Here is a 16,804-nt window from a genome sequence, read left to right on the forward strand (position 1 = left end):
AGCATTTGGTATGAGAATATATATTAAATGTTCTTAAAATTTTTGTGATTTAAAGGGAGTTTTATTATGGTGCTAAGCTTTTGTTCTGGTAAAAAGGTTTCAATTTATTTTTGGGGTAAGGGTATTTTAAAAATTTTTGTTTTTAAATTAACTTTTTTTGATTAAATTTTGGCGCATGTTTGGAAATGTTAAAAAATTTTTTTTTTTAAGGTTTTTTTTTTTTTTTTTGGAAAATTTTCTTTTTTTTTTTTTTTTTTTTTGGGTTTTGATGGGGGGGCTTAAAATTGCCCCTTTTTCCAATTTTTTTTGCCCCCCCCCCTGTGGGGATCCGAATTTTTTTAAAAATTTTTGTACCTAAAGAAAAATTTTTTTTGTGTAAAAAGAATAATTGAAATGTGTTTGCTTTAAAGGTAAAATGGTGGGGCAAAATTAGGGATTGGGTTTGTTGGTTTATTCCCGAGTTTTTTTTTTTCTTTTGTTTTAATTTTTAAATTTTTGTTAGTTTTAGGATGAAGGGCCATGGTTTTTATTGTTTGGTTGAAATTTGATTTGGTTTTTTTTCCCAGATTTTTAAAGGGTTTCTTGGTTTTGGGTTTGTTGGATTTCTTAAAAGTAAATTTAATTTAAAAAATTTATTGTTTAATTGGCATAAATTTTATTTTAGTTTTCAAAAAATAAAAACTTTTTTTTTGGGTTTTTTTTCTTAGATTTTTGGGTTTTTAAAGGTTTAAATTTTAAAAATATAAAGTTTGATAATTTTTTTGGTTTCAAATACTTAGAATTTCCAAACCCCACAAAGAAATTTTTTCATTTTCCCAATTAAAAAAAATTTTTTTTTCTTTATTTGGAAATTATATTTTGGGGGTTTTTTTGGGATTTTTTTTTTAAAACTTTCTTTTCAATGACTAAAAATTTAATTTCTTCTCGTTTTTCAATTTTTCCCACTTTTAATTTGGGAAATTTAAATTTTTTTATAAATTAGGTTTTTTTTTTTAAATCCTTTTAAAAAACCTTTTAAAATTTTTAGTTTATTCTTCCCTTTAAAACTTTTATTTTTTTATTTTTCCCTTTTCAGTTTTAATTTAAATTTTAATTTTGATAAATATTTACCTTTTGGAAAATCCTTTCCCTTTCACACAGGGGAAACTTTGGTTTTGAATTAATATTTTTTTCCGGTTGAAAATTTTTATTTCTTTTTTTAAGGTGGATCAAGTTTTCTCCTATTAAATTTTTTAAAGAATTTTTTCAAACGTTTCCCAAATGGATTTTGGGTTTTTCCTAGGTTCTATTTTTACTGAAATTCAACCTTTCCACTATAACAATCTATTTTCTTCCAATTTAAAAATGGTTTTTGGGGTTTTAAATATAGTTTTAGACTTTTTAGCTAAAAATTATTTATTTTTTTTTTTAATTTTAAATTCTTACCTTTTGTTTTCCAAGAATTTTTGTTGTTATTTTTTATCATTAAAAAATTTTTTTATCGATTGGTATAGTTAAAAATTTTTTTAAATTTTTTTTAATTTTTTTCCCTTAAAGGTTATTTTTAAGGTTGAAACCCTTATTTGGTTGAAATTCTTAATTTTGCTTTTTCTAATTTTCCCCAATAATTCCCTAAATTTTTAATTATAGAATTTCTTTAAATGGGATTTTTAACTTCGGTTTTGAATAAAAATTGTTTTAAATTTTGGGTTTTTTTATAACCGAACTTTCTTTTGGGTTATTTTAATAACTTTTCCTCCCTCCTTTAAGAAGACCTGTTTTTAAGGCTCATTTTAACTAGTTGACACTGAGCAAGTCACTTAACTTCTAAAGGCCCTGGGAACCTCTTTAAGATGATAAATAACTATACTGGTAGAAAGACATTCCTCATTGGAACTTCCTCACACCAATGAAGTTACAGATTTTGACTGAAATGTAACAACAAATGATGTTGACAACTCATTGATAGTGCCTTATGCTTTATGTTTTCTTCACAATAATCTTGTGAGGTAGATATCACAAATATTTTATTCTCACTTTATAGATAAGGGAACTTTGGTTCAAATAAGTGAAATATTTGCTTGCTATCAGTCTCATCCTACTAGTAGGTGTTGGAATTAGGATTCTACCCCAGTTCTCATTGGGATCTAGGAAGGAGTTCAGAGCTCTTTCTACTATACCATAACTATGACTCTGGTAATTTCTCCAACTATAAATAGTTCAGATCATTTTGAATAGATTGAAATATGATAGTTAACTCAATGAGCTATTTTTAGTCATATTTTAATATAAATATTCAAATAAAAAGATCAACAAATTTAAGTTGTTTATATACCCAACTCTAAGGTATTCTAACTTAATTTATCTGTGATTAGTTGTAATTTGCTATTCAAACTCAATGATTTTTCTATTCATTATCAAGAATGATACTCAGTTTTTAACTATTATTAATTATAACATTCTTCTAAAGTGACAATTCAATGTATCACATTAAAGGATCCATTGTTGAAAGACTGATCCACTGGCATTTCCTTTTGCCCATAGGAAACTTTTCTTACAGTTTCATGCTACCTCTGATTCTTAAAATTATCTTACATATAGTCATAAGATTAACTACACAAACTAAGCACACTACTAAATGTCATTTGAAAAAAACTTTCAGGTTAACTTGAAGTACAAAAAATATGTAAAATAAGTTTGTCAAGTCTTATCATATTAACTCTGACTTATCTATAGCCTCTAGTGTAAAAGTGAACTTGTAGTACTGAAAATGATACCAGAAGTCTGCAAGTCAGGGGTTGTTGCCTCTTTCAATGATCATCCCTACCATGGGCTGTTCTCTGGAGTAAAAACCCCTTTACTCATCTCTTCCATCTTCTGGCCCTCACTGAGAAATGTCCCCCTCTTCATGACGTCATTTCTCCTACCACTCTTTCCAGTACTGAATATGCTATCATTCATACTTCCTATTTGATCATGATAAAGAAGTCATATGCTCCTTGTTCTCCATTTTCCTACCACCTTCGCTAAGTAACCTCTCCTCTTTTAAATTTCATATTCTTTAAATTTATCACCCAAAGTAGATTCCAGCAGCTCCTCCTAACAATCTCCTTATTTCCTGAGTGAATTTAATGTGCAATTTATAGCCTTTATCTATCTCCTGTCCCCACAATAGTGAATTCCAAAATACATTTGAATTCTCCATCAAATAGCCAAATTTCCAGGCCTTCAATCTACTCAATTCTAATAACTTATTCTTCAATTCTAACTAAGATACCCACAAAGTTGGCCAGACCTTTGAAGACTACTACCTACAATTGTTCAAAAATTCTGAATTTCTTTATCTGATTGTTTTCTCATTTCATTTCTGTAATGTCCGGACTAACTCTCTGGAGGATCTCTGGAAGATCTCTGAATGAGCCTTGGTCTTAGGTGGAGGAGTGATGAAGGCAGGAGAGCCACCACGAGCCTGGTCAAAGATGGAGTCCAGAGTCTGGGGTCTGGAATCTGGTGTCTTCTCTGTGTCTGTGGCTGAGACTCTCAGTTCCCAGTCCTCTCAGCCCTTAAATACCTCAGTACGATTACATCACTACAGCAACTGAGCATGTGCCAACTGTAGTAATTACATCACTATATTACACTAAGTATATGCCAACTAGAGTGATTACATCATTATATCACATTAAGTATAGGTTAACTAGAGAACTATTATCCCATCAATCACACTGAGTAGGTGCTTAACTATAAGCTTCCTGATGTCCTTGATTCAAGTATACCTTTCCAGAGTTCCAGCCCTCTACACATCCCCACCCCCCATGCCTTACCTAACTTTTGTTCTTGGTGTGAACTCTATCTATTCCTTCTAACTCTTAGTTCTTCCTTAGTCCATCATTCCTACACTTATTAATATACTTTTCCCACTTTCCTGACAAGATCTACTGATGAGCCAATTTAACTCTACACTATCCTCTATCCTAGAATCTTTGTCTTATAGTAAACTACACCTTGTCAAATTCCAATCCTGAATTACTTCTGCCATCTACAACCTTCATTCTGATTGATATGCTGCCAAATAGAGCTGTGGGAAATCATAAAAACCATGTTAAATGGAAACACTATAAATTTATATTATGTAATCTCAACTTGGCCTTTACTTGGCAAGGCAAACATTCTATTCCTTCCCAATTGACTTGCAAACTCTCCACAGTCATTGTTCCACACATTCTCATCACTATTAAGATTCTCACTATGCTCCTTTACCCCACTCCCTCTTAGCTGAAGTTCTCACCTCATAGTTCACCCCCAAATTTGTGATCATTCACCAAGAACTTCCCTTCTACCCTCCTCTTCATCTCCTATCATGCAGTCTTTCCTTCTCCAACTATCTCCTCCTTAACTAAGACTTCAAATAAAAAAAAAAAAATGGCCCTCTGTTTTGCAAAGGCCAACCTTTGATTTAATCTCCTTCCACCTCTTCTAGCAAATTGTGCCCATTTATTTTCAATAAGCTATGCACTGACTCTTTTCCTGAAACCTATGAACATGTCTCTCCTATCTACAAAAATACTCTCACTAGATCTTACTATCCCCATTAGATGTCATCTTATATCCTCCTTTTCTCTTCATGGTTTAACTCCTTGAGAAAGTCTGCCAACAATAAGCAATCATTTACAAAGCACTTTTCTCTAATCCATTTTCCATTCAGCTGCCAAGGTAGTTTGTGGATGGTGTTTTTGTTGTTTTTCTCTAAAGCGTAGGCCTGATTATATCACTGACTACTCAATGAATTCCAGTGACCCACTATTACCTCTATGATCAAATATAAAGTCCAGAGTTTGGCATTTAAAACATTTTACATTTTGAACCTTTTCTACCTTTCTAATTTTCTTACATTTTACTCCCTTTCAACATGTTCTATGATCCAGCTAGACTGGCCTACTTGAATTTCTCCAAATATGACACTGTAGTCCCTACCTATGTTCCTTTATGGCTAGCATTTATATAGTACTTTATGTCAGCTGTCCTCATCTCCCTCACCTCACCTACCTCTCCGTTGCCCTGACTTCCTTTAAGACTCAGCTTACATTCCATTTTCTTCAGCAGGTCCTCCCCACCCCCAGCTCTTGGTGCTTTCCTTTGTCAGATTACTTTCCAAGTATTGTATGTACATGTATATATGTATATACCCAGTTACATACATACATATATGTGTACATATAATAAACATTATATATACAAAAGTAAATTTTATACACACACACACACACATATATATGAACATACAAAATATATTAGCTACTTGTTGTTTCTCATATTATAGTGCATATTCCTTAAGGACAAGGACTGTTTTTGCCTTTTTTTTTTTTATCCCAACAACTTAGCATAGTGCCTAGAAATTAATAAATATTTGCTGATTGATAAAAAATATTTATCCCATTCTTTCCTTGTCACTGTCACCACCTTTATTCAGGTCTTTATTACCTATTGAATAGACTATTATGATAGCTTAATAATTATTCTCCCTGTCTTCAGTCTCTCTAGGTACCCTCTTCTTAACTTCATCCTTCACAGTTAGAATAATCTTCCTAATGGATAGCTGTAATCATATCACTTCACAGATTCATAAAACTTCAATGGCTTCCCAATGCCTGCTGAATAAAACATACAAAACACACATACAAAACATACAAAATAAAGCCTGGTATTCAAAGTTTTTTCCAATTTGGCACAAATTTTTCGTCTTCCTAGCTTTATATCACACAACTATTCATATTCAATCTCATCCTGGTCATTTTTTGTTCCTAAAATAGACTCCTCTCTTTCTCACCATCTCTAATGTTAAAATCCTTCTTTTCTTTAAGAGCTATCTTTCATAAAACCTTATTTTTGACCCACTCCTCAGTCAGAAATGATTCATTTCTTCTGACTCAGTTTCCTATGCCATTCTCCTTGATTTTTTCAGCATATTTATCATATTCTAATTTACATTATAGTTATATATGCACATCTTATTCCTCATACTAAGTTATGAGATCTTTATGTTTAGAGACACATTTCATCCTTGGAATTTTTTAAAATCAGAATTTAATATTATTAAATAGAACTTTTAGTTATTTTTACTTTTCCTCCCTTGGACCTAATACAAAACTTTTTACTTCTTTTATGATCTTATAATGCTCTATTCTGCTATGTAATTATTGTGCTTTGTGCATCTGTCAGATCTTCAAGAAAGATCAGCAGTTCCATAGGGACATTTATGTTCAGGTGTTTTATTCCTGTATTACTCTTCCCCCAATAATTTTTTTTTATTTTGCATTTGGTAGACACTAAATATATTATTATTGAAAGAATTGAAATCATTTTTCTCTAATTCACTGTTATTTATGCACATGAAATACAAATTAATAAGAAGAAGTAATCTGGACTTTCAGATATGACTATATATATGTACACATATACATATATATATATATTCTGATAAACTTGCATTGACAGTATCACTAAAGAGGAGGGAAAAAACCCTCAAGAATAGAGCATTAAATCAATTTCAGGATTGTACTTCTACTCAACTGACCATCAAGTCCAACAACAATAACAAAAAAATTCTCTAGAATCATATCTCACTCCATTGTCATGTCCTAAACCACACTGCCTAATTAGTATGCTAGCATATTAAGGATAGGGACTGGACTAATGATTTCATTAGTGTAGGAAATTCCAGGATGAGAAACATTTTCTACAGAACTTTCTCTGAGAGTTGCACAGAGAGAACTGAGAGATACAATGACTTGCCCAGGATAAGATGTATTATGTATTTCAATATCAGGACTTCATATTGAAGACAATATCAGGTCTTCCTAGCTTCAAGGAAAGCTCTTTACTATGACACACTGCCTCTATGTTTGAATATTGCTAATGGCAAAAATTCCTTCTTACCTGAAAATACACAAGTATAATTTTCTAGTTATATTTTTATATATCATAGGAAGAGTCATAACAGTCTCATCATAAATATATATATACACACACACACACATATATATATATATATTCAGTTTATGTAGTAAATCTTTTAACTGGTTAATAAATTAAGCAATCACAAAAGTTCACAGATAATTTTATGATTGCTATCAAGGAACTTTTATTTGCTTAGAATATAAATTTTCACTCATATCTGATTCTTTTGACCCCCATTTGGGATTTTCTTGACAAGAGATGCTAGAGTGATTTGCCTTTCCTTTTCTAGCTCATTTGTAAAGATAAGGAAACTTAATAACAAAATTATTAAGTGTCTGAGGACACATTTGAACTCGGGAAAGTAAGTCTGAATTCTAGGCCTAGCTCTCCATCCATTTCACTATCTAGCCAATCAAGGGAACTTTGTGTTTCAATTGTAGCTAATATTTCTTATCTATATGATTCAGGGCAAGTGACAATCTCTCTGTAACTCAGTTTCTTCTTTTGCAAAATGAAGAGATTTGATCAAATGACCTCTAAAGTCCCTTCTACTATCTCCATGACCTTAACCAAAGCAAGGAAGATAAATGTCAACTACTATTAACTTCCCTCAAAAAGCTTAGAGTTTAAAGGTAGGAAAAACATAGGATATCTTCTGTACTATGGTAGACGTTAAGTTAGAACAAAATTAAAATATTCTTTTCCATAGCAGATAGGAACTCCTTAAATCATTTAGGAGGTAACATGTTATTAATATGAAAATAATGTACTAATAGCTTAGTACATTATGCAGCATACAGCCTTAGATGGAACTCCATAATCTAACTTTTGCACATTTTTTCAAACTGTGGAGTTCCTACAGATGTTTTTACATAAATATTCTACTGATAATTTATCTGTCTTGCTGGAAATCTTTCATTTATTCTTTTACTGTTTTGAAAGTAATTACAATAATAAATATATTTTAAAGTTTACAAAATATTTTTCTCACAATTCATTGAAGCACTTATGTTACTCATTAGCTAGCCATTTAAAAAAATATGCAATCATAACAAAACTCCATAATGAATGTTAGCCTGAACTTTAGATAAATATGATATGATATATATATGCAGACATATATATATATACTTACACACACACATAGTATTTATATAATTATATATGTACATATATACAGGGAAAACAAAGAATATTTGTTATTGTATCTAGCGATAACATTATTACATAGTACTTATAATTTTGTGTGACTTACAGGTCAAAATTGAATCAATAAATTACTTTTTAACAAGAAAATCTCTCTCATAAAAATAAAACTGTGAAACAAATTAATCCAAGAAAACTAGAATTCAAGCTTATTTTCATTACTCCACCTTTTCAAAAAAAAGTTAACAGGATCATGCTCACCAAAACAAAACAAAAACTTTGGGAAACTTTTCTAACGGAAAAAGCAAATGTAGAAATTATGTATGACATTTCTTTGTGTGTGAATTTTCACATATTATGTTGCAGAAAAATGCCGTATTTTATGAACATGTTTTCTTGTTTAATTATCTTTCGAGGGTCTAGAATCACTTCTTTCAAAAACATATCAATATATTATAATTTTATTTTTCTTGCTTTTAAGAATCAAATAGGATCTATTGTACAATAAATCAGTCGAATGCTTCTCTTGCATTAAAAAAGTTTTTAATATGAACTCGACTTACTTAGGGGTTATTTTATGAAGAACAATGTAACTAACATAGACTTGCTTGAAGTGTGGTTAGTAAATCTTCAACAAATAACTACTATGCCTTGAACTTTCTCTTCTTTAAACCGCCCCTCCCCCAATTTCCCAAATCACTATTTTAGCTTCCCTATATGCCAATTACATTCTGAAAGGATTACTGCTATGATATGCCAGGGTGTTAACTATCTATATATTTTGTCCTTTTATTTAAATTTCAATACCAAAAAGTCTTGGGATACATATTGAAGAAATCTCAAAGAACAGAACTGGAAATCACCAGCAACTTATGCTTTTTTTTTTTTTAAAGGCACTAATGACAGTTGTACTATGAAAGACCAGATAAGAACCTTACTCCCTTCTGAGACTGGATAAGCCATACACGTGTCAAATGCAAAAGATTTAGTGAGTGGGCAGTGGTTTTTACACGTCAGGGGGATGGAGTGGTTGATTATTCAACAAGCCATGGAGGGATTGAAGAGGATGTCATAAACTCTATTTCATGCAGTTCGACATAACACCCCAATACAATGATCAGTGGTCATTTGTAGGGATGCTGGATAGCAATAGTGCTAACAGAAAATTTCGAGTTTTTCCTCAAAACCCGAGCTCAAATGCAACCTTCCCCCCCCCCCCCCCAGAAACATTTTTTCCCACTGAAGCAAACTAAACTTTCTTTCTGACTTAACGAGGAGATGGGGAAGAAGTTTCTGGTCTTTCTCTGGGTGGGACAGGTTAGCATGGCTATCCCTCTGGCCTGGGAAAGGCCTTTTGGACTGAATCCCCCGAGTCATCCAAGAAGCATCTCCCCCTTCCCCACTCCCCTCCTTCGTACCTCCTCTCTCCCCTTTTCAGAAAGCTGGTCTCGGAGCAGAAACAAACAGTGGCGGCCACCACCACCGCTACCAGCAGCAGCAGCAGCAGCAGCAGCTTCCCAGCTCCTTCCTGCTTGCCTTCCCTCCCTCTTTTTCCCCCCTTCAAGACCAGGTTTGCAGCCAGAATCCCCGAGAGATCTCCTCTCGCAGCTACCGCCCCGCCGCGGGACAGCGCCGCAGGGAGAGGTGGATGGGGGCGCGAGCGCTTCAGGGAACCCGCGGGAAGGGGCTCGCGAGGGGTGGAAGGGTGGGGAGCTGGGGACGGAAGAGAGAGCCCCCCTCCCCGCGCGTGCCTGTACACACAAACACAGACGCACACGAGTCTCGGGCGCTCCTCACCGGTTCCTCTCTCCTTACCATTGCAGAACTGGAGCAGCGAGGAGGTGTCATACAGGCTGCTGTAGCTAGAAAATCCGTCCTCCATCCTGCAGCCGGGGCAGCTCCCGATTTACACGGTCTCGGCGGCGGCTCAGAAGCGGAGCCTTCGCTGCCGCTGCTGTGGCTGCCGCTGCTGTGGCTGCCGCTCTCGCCGCTTCTCACCCACACACTGAGCTCTAGGGCTGGGGCTGGGGCCGGCCCTGCTGTGGCGGCTGCTGCTGCCGGTTACCATAGCAACCTCCTTCACCCCGCCGGCGCCGCCGCCGCCGCCGCGCGCTCTCCCAGGGCAGCTGCGGCCGCTCGCCCGCTCGCCCGCCCGCCGCGTGAGCTAGGCAAGGACCGAGGCCGGCCCGGGCTGGGACAAGACCGGCTCTGCCCGGGAGGGGGCGGGCTTGGGGTGGCCTGGAGCGGGCAGGGGAAATAAGAGATGGGATAGAGCGGGCAGGCGGTAACCCACGGGGTGAAAAGCAAGCACTGGAGGGGGACGCTTCTTCCCCAGAGGGAGACAGGCCTGAGGGACTCCCCCCCGCCGCCTCCTTGGGCGCGGCAGGGAATGAAGGGGCCTAAGAGCCAGCCGCGCCGAAGGCGCTGGCACAGCCCCCATCCCGCTCCCCGAGTAACGGCCCGGGGCCGATCGCGCGCTGGGCAATCTCTCGCGCGAAGTAGCGGCCTCCGCCTGGTCGGGTCAGGGCGAGGAGTGGAAATGGCGGCTGGGATGGAAACGAGCTCCCCCCTCTTTGGGGGGCGGGGTGGGTGATGAGAACAAAGGAAAGCGAGAGAAGACCCCTCAGTAATTCTAAAAGGACTGGATTAACTGCCGGGCGGGGAGAAGTCGGCGAGACAAAGGGCGGACGGGCAAGAAAAGATTCCAGTATAATGAGTAGCCGCCCGGCCTCAGCGCCGAGGTCCAAGGACCAGGCTCGCGCTGGATCGCGCTGCCTGCCCCGCCTCCCGGGGGCACGGAGGGAGCCGACGGGACCGTTGGGGATGCGCGTGCCCCCCCACCCCCACCCCCGTGCACGGCGGGGGGGAGGGGCGGGGAGTAGAAGGGCGGAGCCCAGGAGCCCACTCCGCAGTCCAGTTGGGAACCCCCTTGGACAACCCTCCCCTTCCTACAAAAATACTTTGTTTAAAAAACAAAAATCCCTGAGAGCCCCATTCCCCGTTTGGAAGCCATTTTCATCGTTTCCAGCACCAAACATGGACACATATGGAAGCCTCCTAAGATGTTTTTTTTTTTCCATGAGTTTAGCGCAACCTTAGTCTTGGCCAAATCCTGTGGAGCTGGCTTTTGGTAGTTTGCAAGGCTGTTTTCCTTGCAAAGCATTGCCTCCAAGAGCCAGGGCTGGGGAGGAGGGGAAAAGGATGAGGAGTTGTGCAAGGGATGCTCAGGAGAAAGGCCTTCTGACTTAAATCTGACTTAAATGCCCTCATGCCTGGTCCTTTACAGATTCAAAAAGGGCAATCGTGTTTTAATTGTAAAACTTGATGAATTAATATTCATCAAATGTACATGTATCATGTACAAACGGTAATAAAGGACTGGGTTTATTCTATACTCACCCCCATCCCCACCTTCCCTAAATTATTTGCTGTTTGACACTAAACTTATTAGACTTAAATATTCAAAGATTTAATTTTTTAAAAATCCAGCTCATGTTGTGAGTCTAATATTCAAAACTAATAAGGTAAATCTTCACCCTTTTTAAAAAAAAATTTTGCACTGTGATTTGACTTTTGTCTTTTCTAATGGAAAGGATGTTTCTAATGGGAAGTAAGTGAAACAGCCAAAAAACTTTCAGGTTGTGAAGAGAACTAAATTATAGAAATACTCCACGCATGAGAAAAACTCTCCAAGCACTGATCAAAAACTGAATGGATAGATGGAATATCTACATTTGCCCAAATACAGAAATTCACTACTCTATGAAAATCCACTCCCAGTTTTAAGAATTAATTTTTGGTCAACAACAAGCTTTAAGTAAGTGCCTGCAAAATATTGAGTTCTGGGGATATGAAAGAAAAATAATGAAAAACAGTCTCTTCTAAGCACCTTGTAGCGCTCAAACTGTTATACAATGTGCATTGGACCAGTAAATAGAAAATAATTTAAGAAAGGAGAGATCTAGAATAGATCTTTTTTTAAAAAAAAAGAAAACATTCTCTCTGAGAACTTTTAAGAAAACCACTAAGAGGCAAAGGTAAGGAGGGAGAGTATTCCAGACTTAGGAGTACTGACTGGGTAAAGAGAAGAGATAGAATGTTGAGTTCTGGCACAGCTAGTAGAGTAGTTTGACTAGAAAACAGTGTCGTAAATAAAGGAAGTGCCAGACTGAAGAGATCTTGTTTTATCCTGGAGGTAAAAGGGAACTGCCATTTTTTTTTTTTTTAAATGATTGGGGGGAATGATTTAATCAGACATGTGTTTAAAGAAATACTAATTTGTAGCTCTGTGGAAGATGGCTTGTAAAGGAGAACAAGACTGGAAACAAGAAAAATAGAATGCTGTTGGAATAGTACAGGCAAGAGGTAAAAAGAGAGAAAGGGACAAATGGAAGAGGTGATCTTAGGGTAAAAATCTTCAAAACAATTGTTAGAATATGAAAAGTGACTGAAAGAGTCAGAAACTACTGAGGTTTCAAACCTGGGTAACTAAAATTTGTAGCACCCTCAATCATACTAAGAAAGTTTGGAGAAATTGTTGATGGAATATTTGGAGTGGGGGGACAGGAGGACAGTAATATTTCCATTAAAGTTGGAAAAAACTGGAAGTAATATGAAAACCAAAGAATTTTAGGAAAGGCCATTTTGTGAGGTAGGAAGATCATAGGTAGATTAGTGTGCCACAAAAAAACTTTAGCGATCCAAATCAAATCATTGTTTTAATGACCCAGTAACTTCACTTCAAATATGGGCACAAGAGAGAATGATGAGTAAGATTTTTGGTCATGTGACTCAGGTTTGAGATATTAAAGAGGCCAAATGCTTAAAGACTTCTCAACAGTCTTAATACTTTGAGAAATTCTTCAAGATGAATCAGAAAATGTGTGGAGAGCACTAGACAATATCAGAAAAAAGGAAATTAACACTCTTGTACAGGAAATTATTAGTGATTTGGGAAGAATTGAATTTGTAGTCTCACCAAATTAGTGTAAGATTAAAAAAAACCCAGCAATTTCAACAGACTTGCAAGTGGGAAATGGGGGGAAAGCAAAGATATTGACCTTGATTATAACCCATTCTTGCAAAAATTTACCCAGTGGAAATCATTGACAGTAGGGACCAAGAGAGTACCTTTGACCAAATCCCACAAAATGGCCACAGTTGAATGATCAACTTATTGACTTGATTCAGAAGTGTGTATATCTGGGTCCAGGACTGAATAGGAGGAAGAAAGCATTTAGGATTGCATTTTAGGAAATGATGCAGAGTTTTTAATTATTGTCATCTGATCCCTAGTGAAAATTTTTATCAGTTCTGTTAAAATAATCTCCAAGAAATACAGTTCTGAATCTTGGAACACCACCCAAAAAATCAAAATGGTAAATGACCCAGAGAACAATGGAGAAAAACATTGTGCTGACTTATTTCCAATAGTCAATCTTGTATATGCAGTAGTATAAAAGATACATTCAAAAGATGTGAAAGTATGGGATAAACACACAAAGCTTTACTAGTACTATAAACCAACAAAGTAAGGTAAGTATATTGGTAACTAATTTATGAAGCATCACAGAGGATTAAAAAAAAGATGAATAGACTTCAGTAAGCTGTCCTGCTGAAATTCATGGGAATCATAAATTCATACATTCATGGTATCACAGACACATTAGAGTAGTAAAATATGGAAGAAATGTTGAATCTTTATTATAAGGAAATTCAAAGTCTAAACCTTTCAGATCTGAATGATCAGCTCTAAGACAATCATTTAAACATAACATCCTAATATCACCGATTTTTAATAGCAATGATAAGGTGTGTGAAATGTTTTTAGCACAATACTAATATTTTGCTCTATAAGAGCAAAATTTAGCACAATTATAAGGATCTGCATGTTATGTCAAGTATAATCTACACAGCATAAAAATAGTTCTGTGGAAAACTTTCAAGAAAATCTATGAAAACATCAATAAGTGATTTAAAAGCCCAAACATTTTTAACTGAAGACAAGTCTATTTGAAATAATTTAAAGTTTACTCTCAAAAATATCTCTATAATAAATGATTTACACTGAGACAATGCAGCTTTTTGGTGGCATTCATAGCAGTGTTCTCACAAAGGAAAAGAGGATGACTGTAACTGTATAGTTCCTATTTGAAATATTTTGGGGGGAGTTAGAGACATGAAACTTAATACAAAAACATCTAAATGAATGCTACCAAAATTTTCAGTCAATGTGATATAAAATTAATTAAAAGCTGTCATTTCACTATATGTGTTAATAAAATCCTATCATTTGAAGTTAAAAGTAATCATAGAATCTTAAGAGATCACCTTGGCTAACCTTTCATCTGAAATAATTCCAAAAAATCCCCTTTAGCTTCTGTTTATACACTTTTGGAAAGTGGGATTCTGTGAAGTAAGCAATTTGGAAAGCTCAAATGCTCAGAAAATTCAAATATATACATATGTGTATGTATCAGACAGAAACTGTTTTCTTGTGACTTAAAACCATTGGTTTCAAGTTTGTCTCTTTTAATGGGACAATTCTTCAGTTATTTAAAGACAGTTATGTTACCCTACCTCACCTTTCCCCACCAAGTCTTTTCTAGGCTTCATTTCCTCAACCATGACTTGTAATCTTCTCCCCCCCCCCCCATCCCCATAAAAAGAATCATTCCCTGGAACCAAAAACCCCGAATTGGACACTGCCTCAGAGAATCCTAATCATAGAATCACAAGCATTAAGAGTTGGAAAGGACTTCAGCAGTCATCTGGAACAACCTATACACAAAAAGAATTCTTACTGTAACATACTTGACAATTGGTTATCCAGCCTCTACTTGAAGACTTCCAATGAGGGAAAAATCACTTCTCAAGAAGCTACACTTCACTTTCAAAAAGCTCTTGTCCTGTTGCAATAGCCACAATTGTCTATTCTCAGCCTTGGAAGTGAGTTCCCTAATCCCGAAATTGTTCAGGTAGGGGGCTAAGTGAACACTTGTTGGGAGTATCTTTAGAGAGGAGTTATATTTCATATAGATTTAAGTTGTACTAGAATATTTTTAAGGTTTCTTCCAACTAGAATTCTATGACAATGGAGTATATGTAGGGCAAGAAAAAGAGCAGTTGGAACAATTTTTATTCTTACTGTAAATCCTCTCAGTTTTTCCAGTGTGAATTCTTAGAAGATGCTTCCTCTTATTCATGTGGCAGAGAAAATAGGGAGACTAGCAAAAATGATCATATTTAAGTTTTATTGAAGGCTTTCTATAGCAACCATAATTTCATTTTTTAAAAGTATGAAATGGAAAAAGCAGCTTTTGAACCTTATAAAAATATCAATGTATATGAAAATTCTTATTATAAACTACGAGATTTGCTTTCAGTAAGCTATCTCTTCAAAAATATTCTTGATAAGGCAATATGGTTCTAAAGAATGTAATGTGCAATTTTTAATAGTGAAAAGAAGTGGCAAATTCAAAGTAATTGTTGCTTTTTTAGCTTTCAAGATGTTTAGTCAACAGGCAACATTACAATTTAGTAAATATAAATTTATCATTTCTAATTCAGGATGCCAAATGAAAGGACACATATGAGAAAAGGAAATATGTATCAAGAGTAACGATAAGAGTGCTGTTCTGGGGCACCCCCAATTTTTTAAAATATAAAACAAAAGTAGAGAAAGGCTTTCAAGGTAGATCATCTAGGAAGGATTTACAAATGAACATGGAGAAGATGAACAGCATGAGCAAGTATCAGAGGGATTTCAATCTACATAGATACCAGAAATACCTACGCCAATGAGATCACAAATTTAAGTATAAATGATTAGACTTCAAAATACTTATTCAATTGCAAAACTTTTCACATAGATTTATCTTAATATTCAAGAATATTTGCTTTTAACCCATTGTATATTTTAGATTTTCTTAATAAATGCTTGTTGTTTGATATGTTCAAAACTCTGAAAATATATTAAAGAAAAGTAATAAATTTAGTTTCTATTGTAATTATCTAAATAATAGACATTTATTAAGGCAAATTTAAAATTCTAGGACATTTAAAACCCTACGCTTAAAGAAGAGCTAAGAGAAACTAAAAGTAAAGGAAAGATGTATGTTGTATCTGATGTCTGGACCAGTTTTGAAATAAATAACAAATAAAAAAAATTTCTAAATCTGCAGTTAATTATTGTACTCTGGAATTTTTGCTTTCCAAAAAAGCCCAATATAAAAGGTAGAACCAAAAAAATTCTATGCCAGGAATACCTTCAAGATATCAATTTTACCTACTACCTTTAGGCAGAACTATATTTAAATGAGCTGGGCCATAAATATAGCCAGTGTCAGATCATCCATAAGGTAAAATATGCACATTCGTGAGATTCCCTAAAGTTAGAACATACCTGACTCTCCTAGGCTAGTGGAAGCAAATTGATTAGCAAACACATAAATTAGGTTCAGCTCATAAAAGCAATGGTAACAGTACATGTTTCAAACCATGTGTTTACATGCTAGTCATACTCTTATCCAGGTCTTCCCTGCACCTTTTGAAAGATAGAGAGTACAATGCTTGTGGATAAATAACTTTTTCATTGTAGTAAGTGTTGTTTGAAGCCATTGTTTACATAATCTTCCCAACTACTACCAAGCCTTCTTTACATTTCAGTGCTCTGCCTCATAACAGGAGGACTAGAAAAATAACGGTTGAAAAGTAGATATCA

At 35.6% G+C, this 16,804-nt stretch overlaps 1 protein-coding gene across 10 annotated transcripts in view; it reads right to left on the reverse strand.

Annotated features, from left to right (window-relative positions):
• EML1 (EMAP like 1) overlaps positions 1 to 16,804 on the reverse strand; it is a 267,603-nt gene that overhangs the window by 169,891 nt on the left and 80,908 nt on the right. For 9 of the 10 annotated variants that reach the window (XR_004232102.1, XM_031953269.1, XM_031953268.1 and 6 more), the window contains exon 1: positions 9,898 to 10,169. The exons of the other annotated variant lie outside the window; for it this stretch is intronic. Coding sequence is in view for 8 of the 9 variants with exons in the window: in XM_031953269.1 (XP_031809129.1) it covers positions 9,898 to 9,964 (67 nt within the window). In the remaining variant the exon portion in view is untranslated. Of the gene's footprint in view, positions 1 to 9,897; positions 10,170 to 16,804 lie in introns of those variants that run through there. 10 annotated transcript variants of the gene reach the window in all.

The sequence above is a fragment of the Sarcophilus harrisii genome, chromosome 2, assembly GCF_902635505.1.
Source record: "Sarcophilus harrisii chromosome 2, mSarHar1.11, whole genome shotgun sequence".
NCBI classification, from domain to species: domain Eukaryota; kingdom Metazoa; phylum Chordata; class Mammalia; order Dasyuromorphia; family Dasyuridae; genus Sarcophilus; species Sarcophilus harrisii.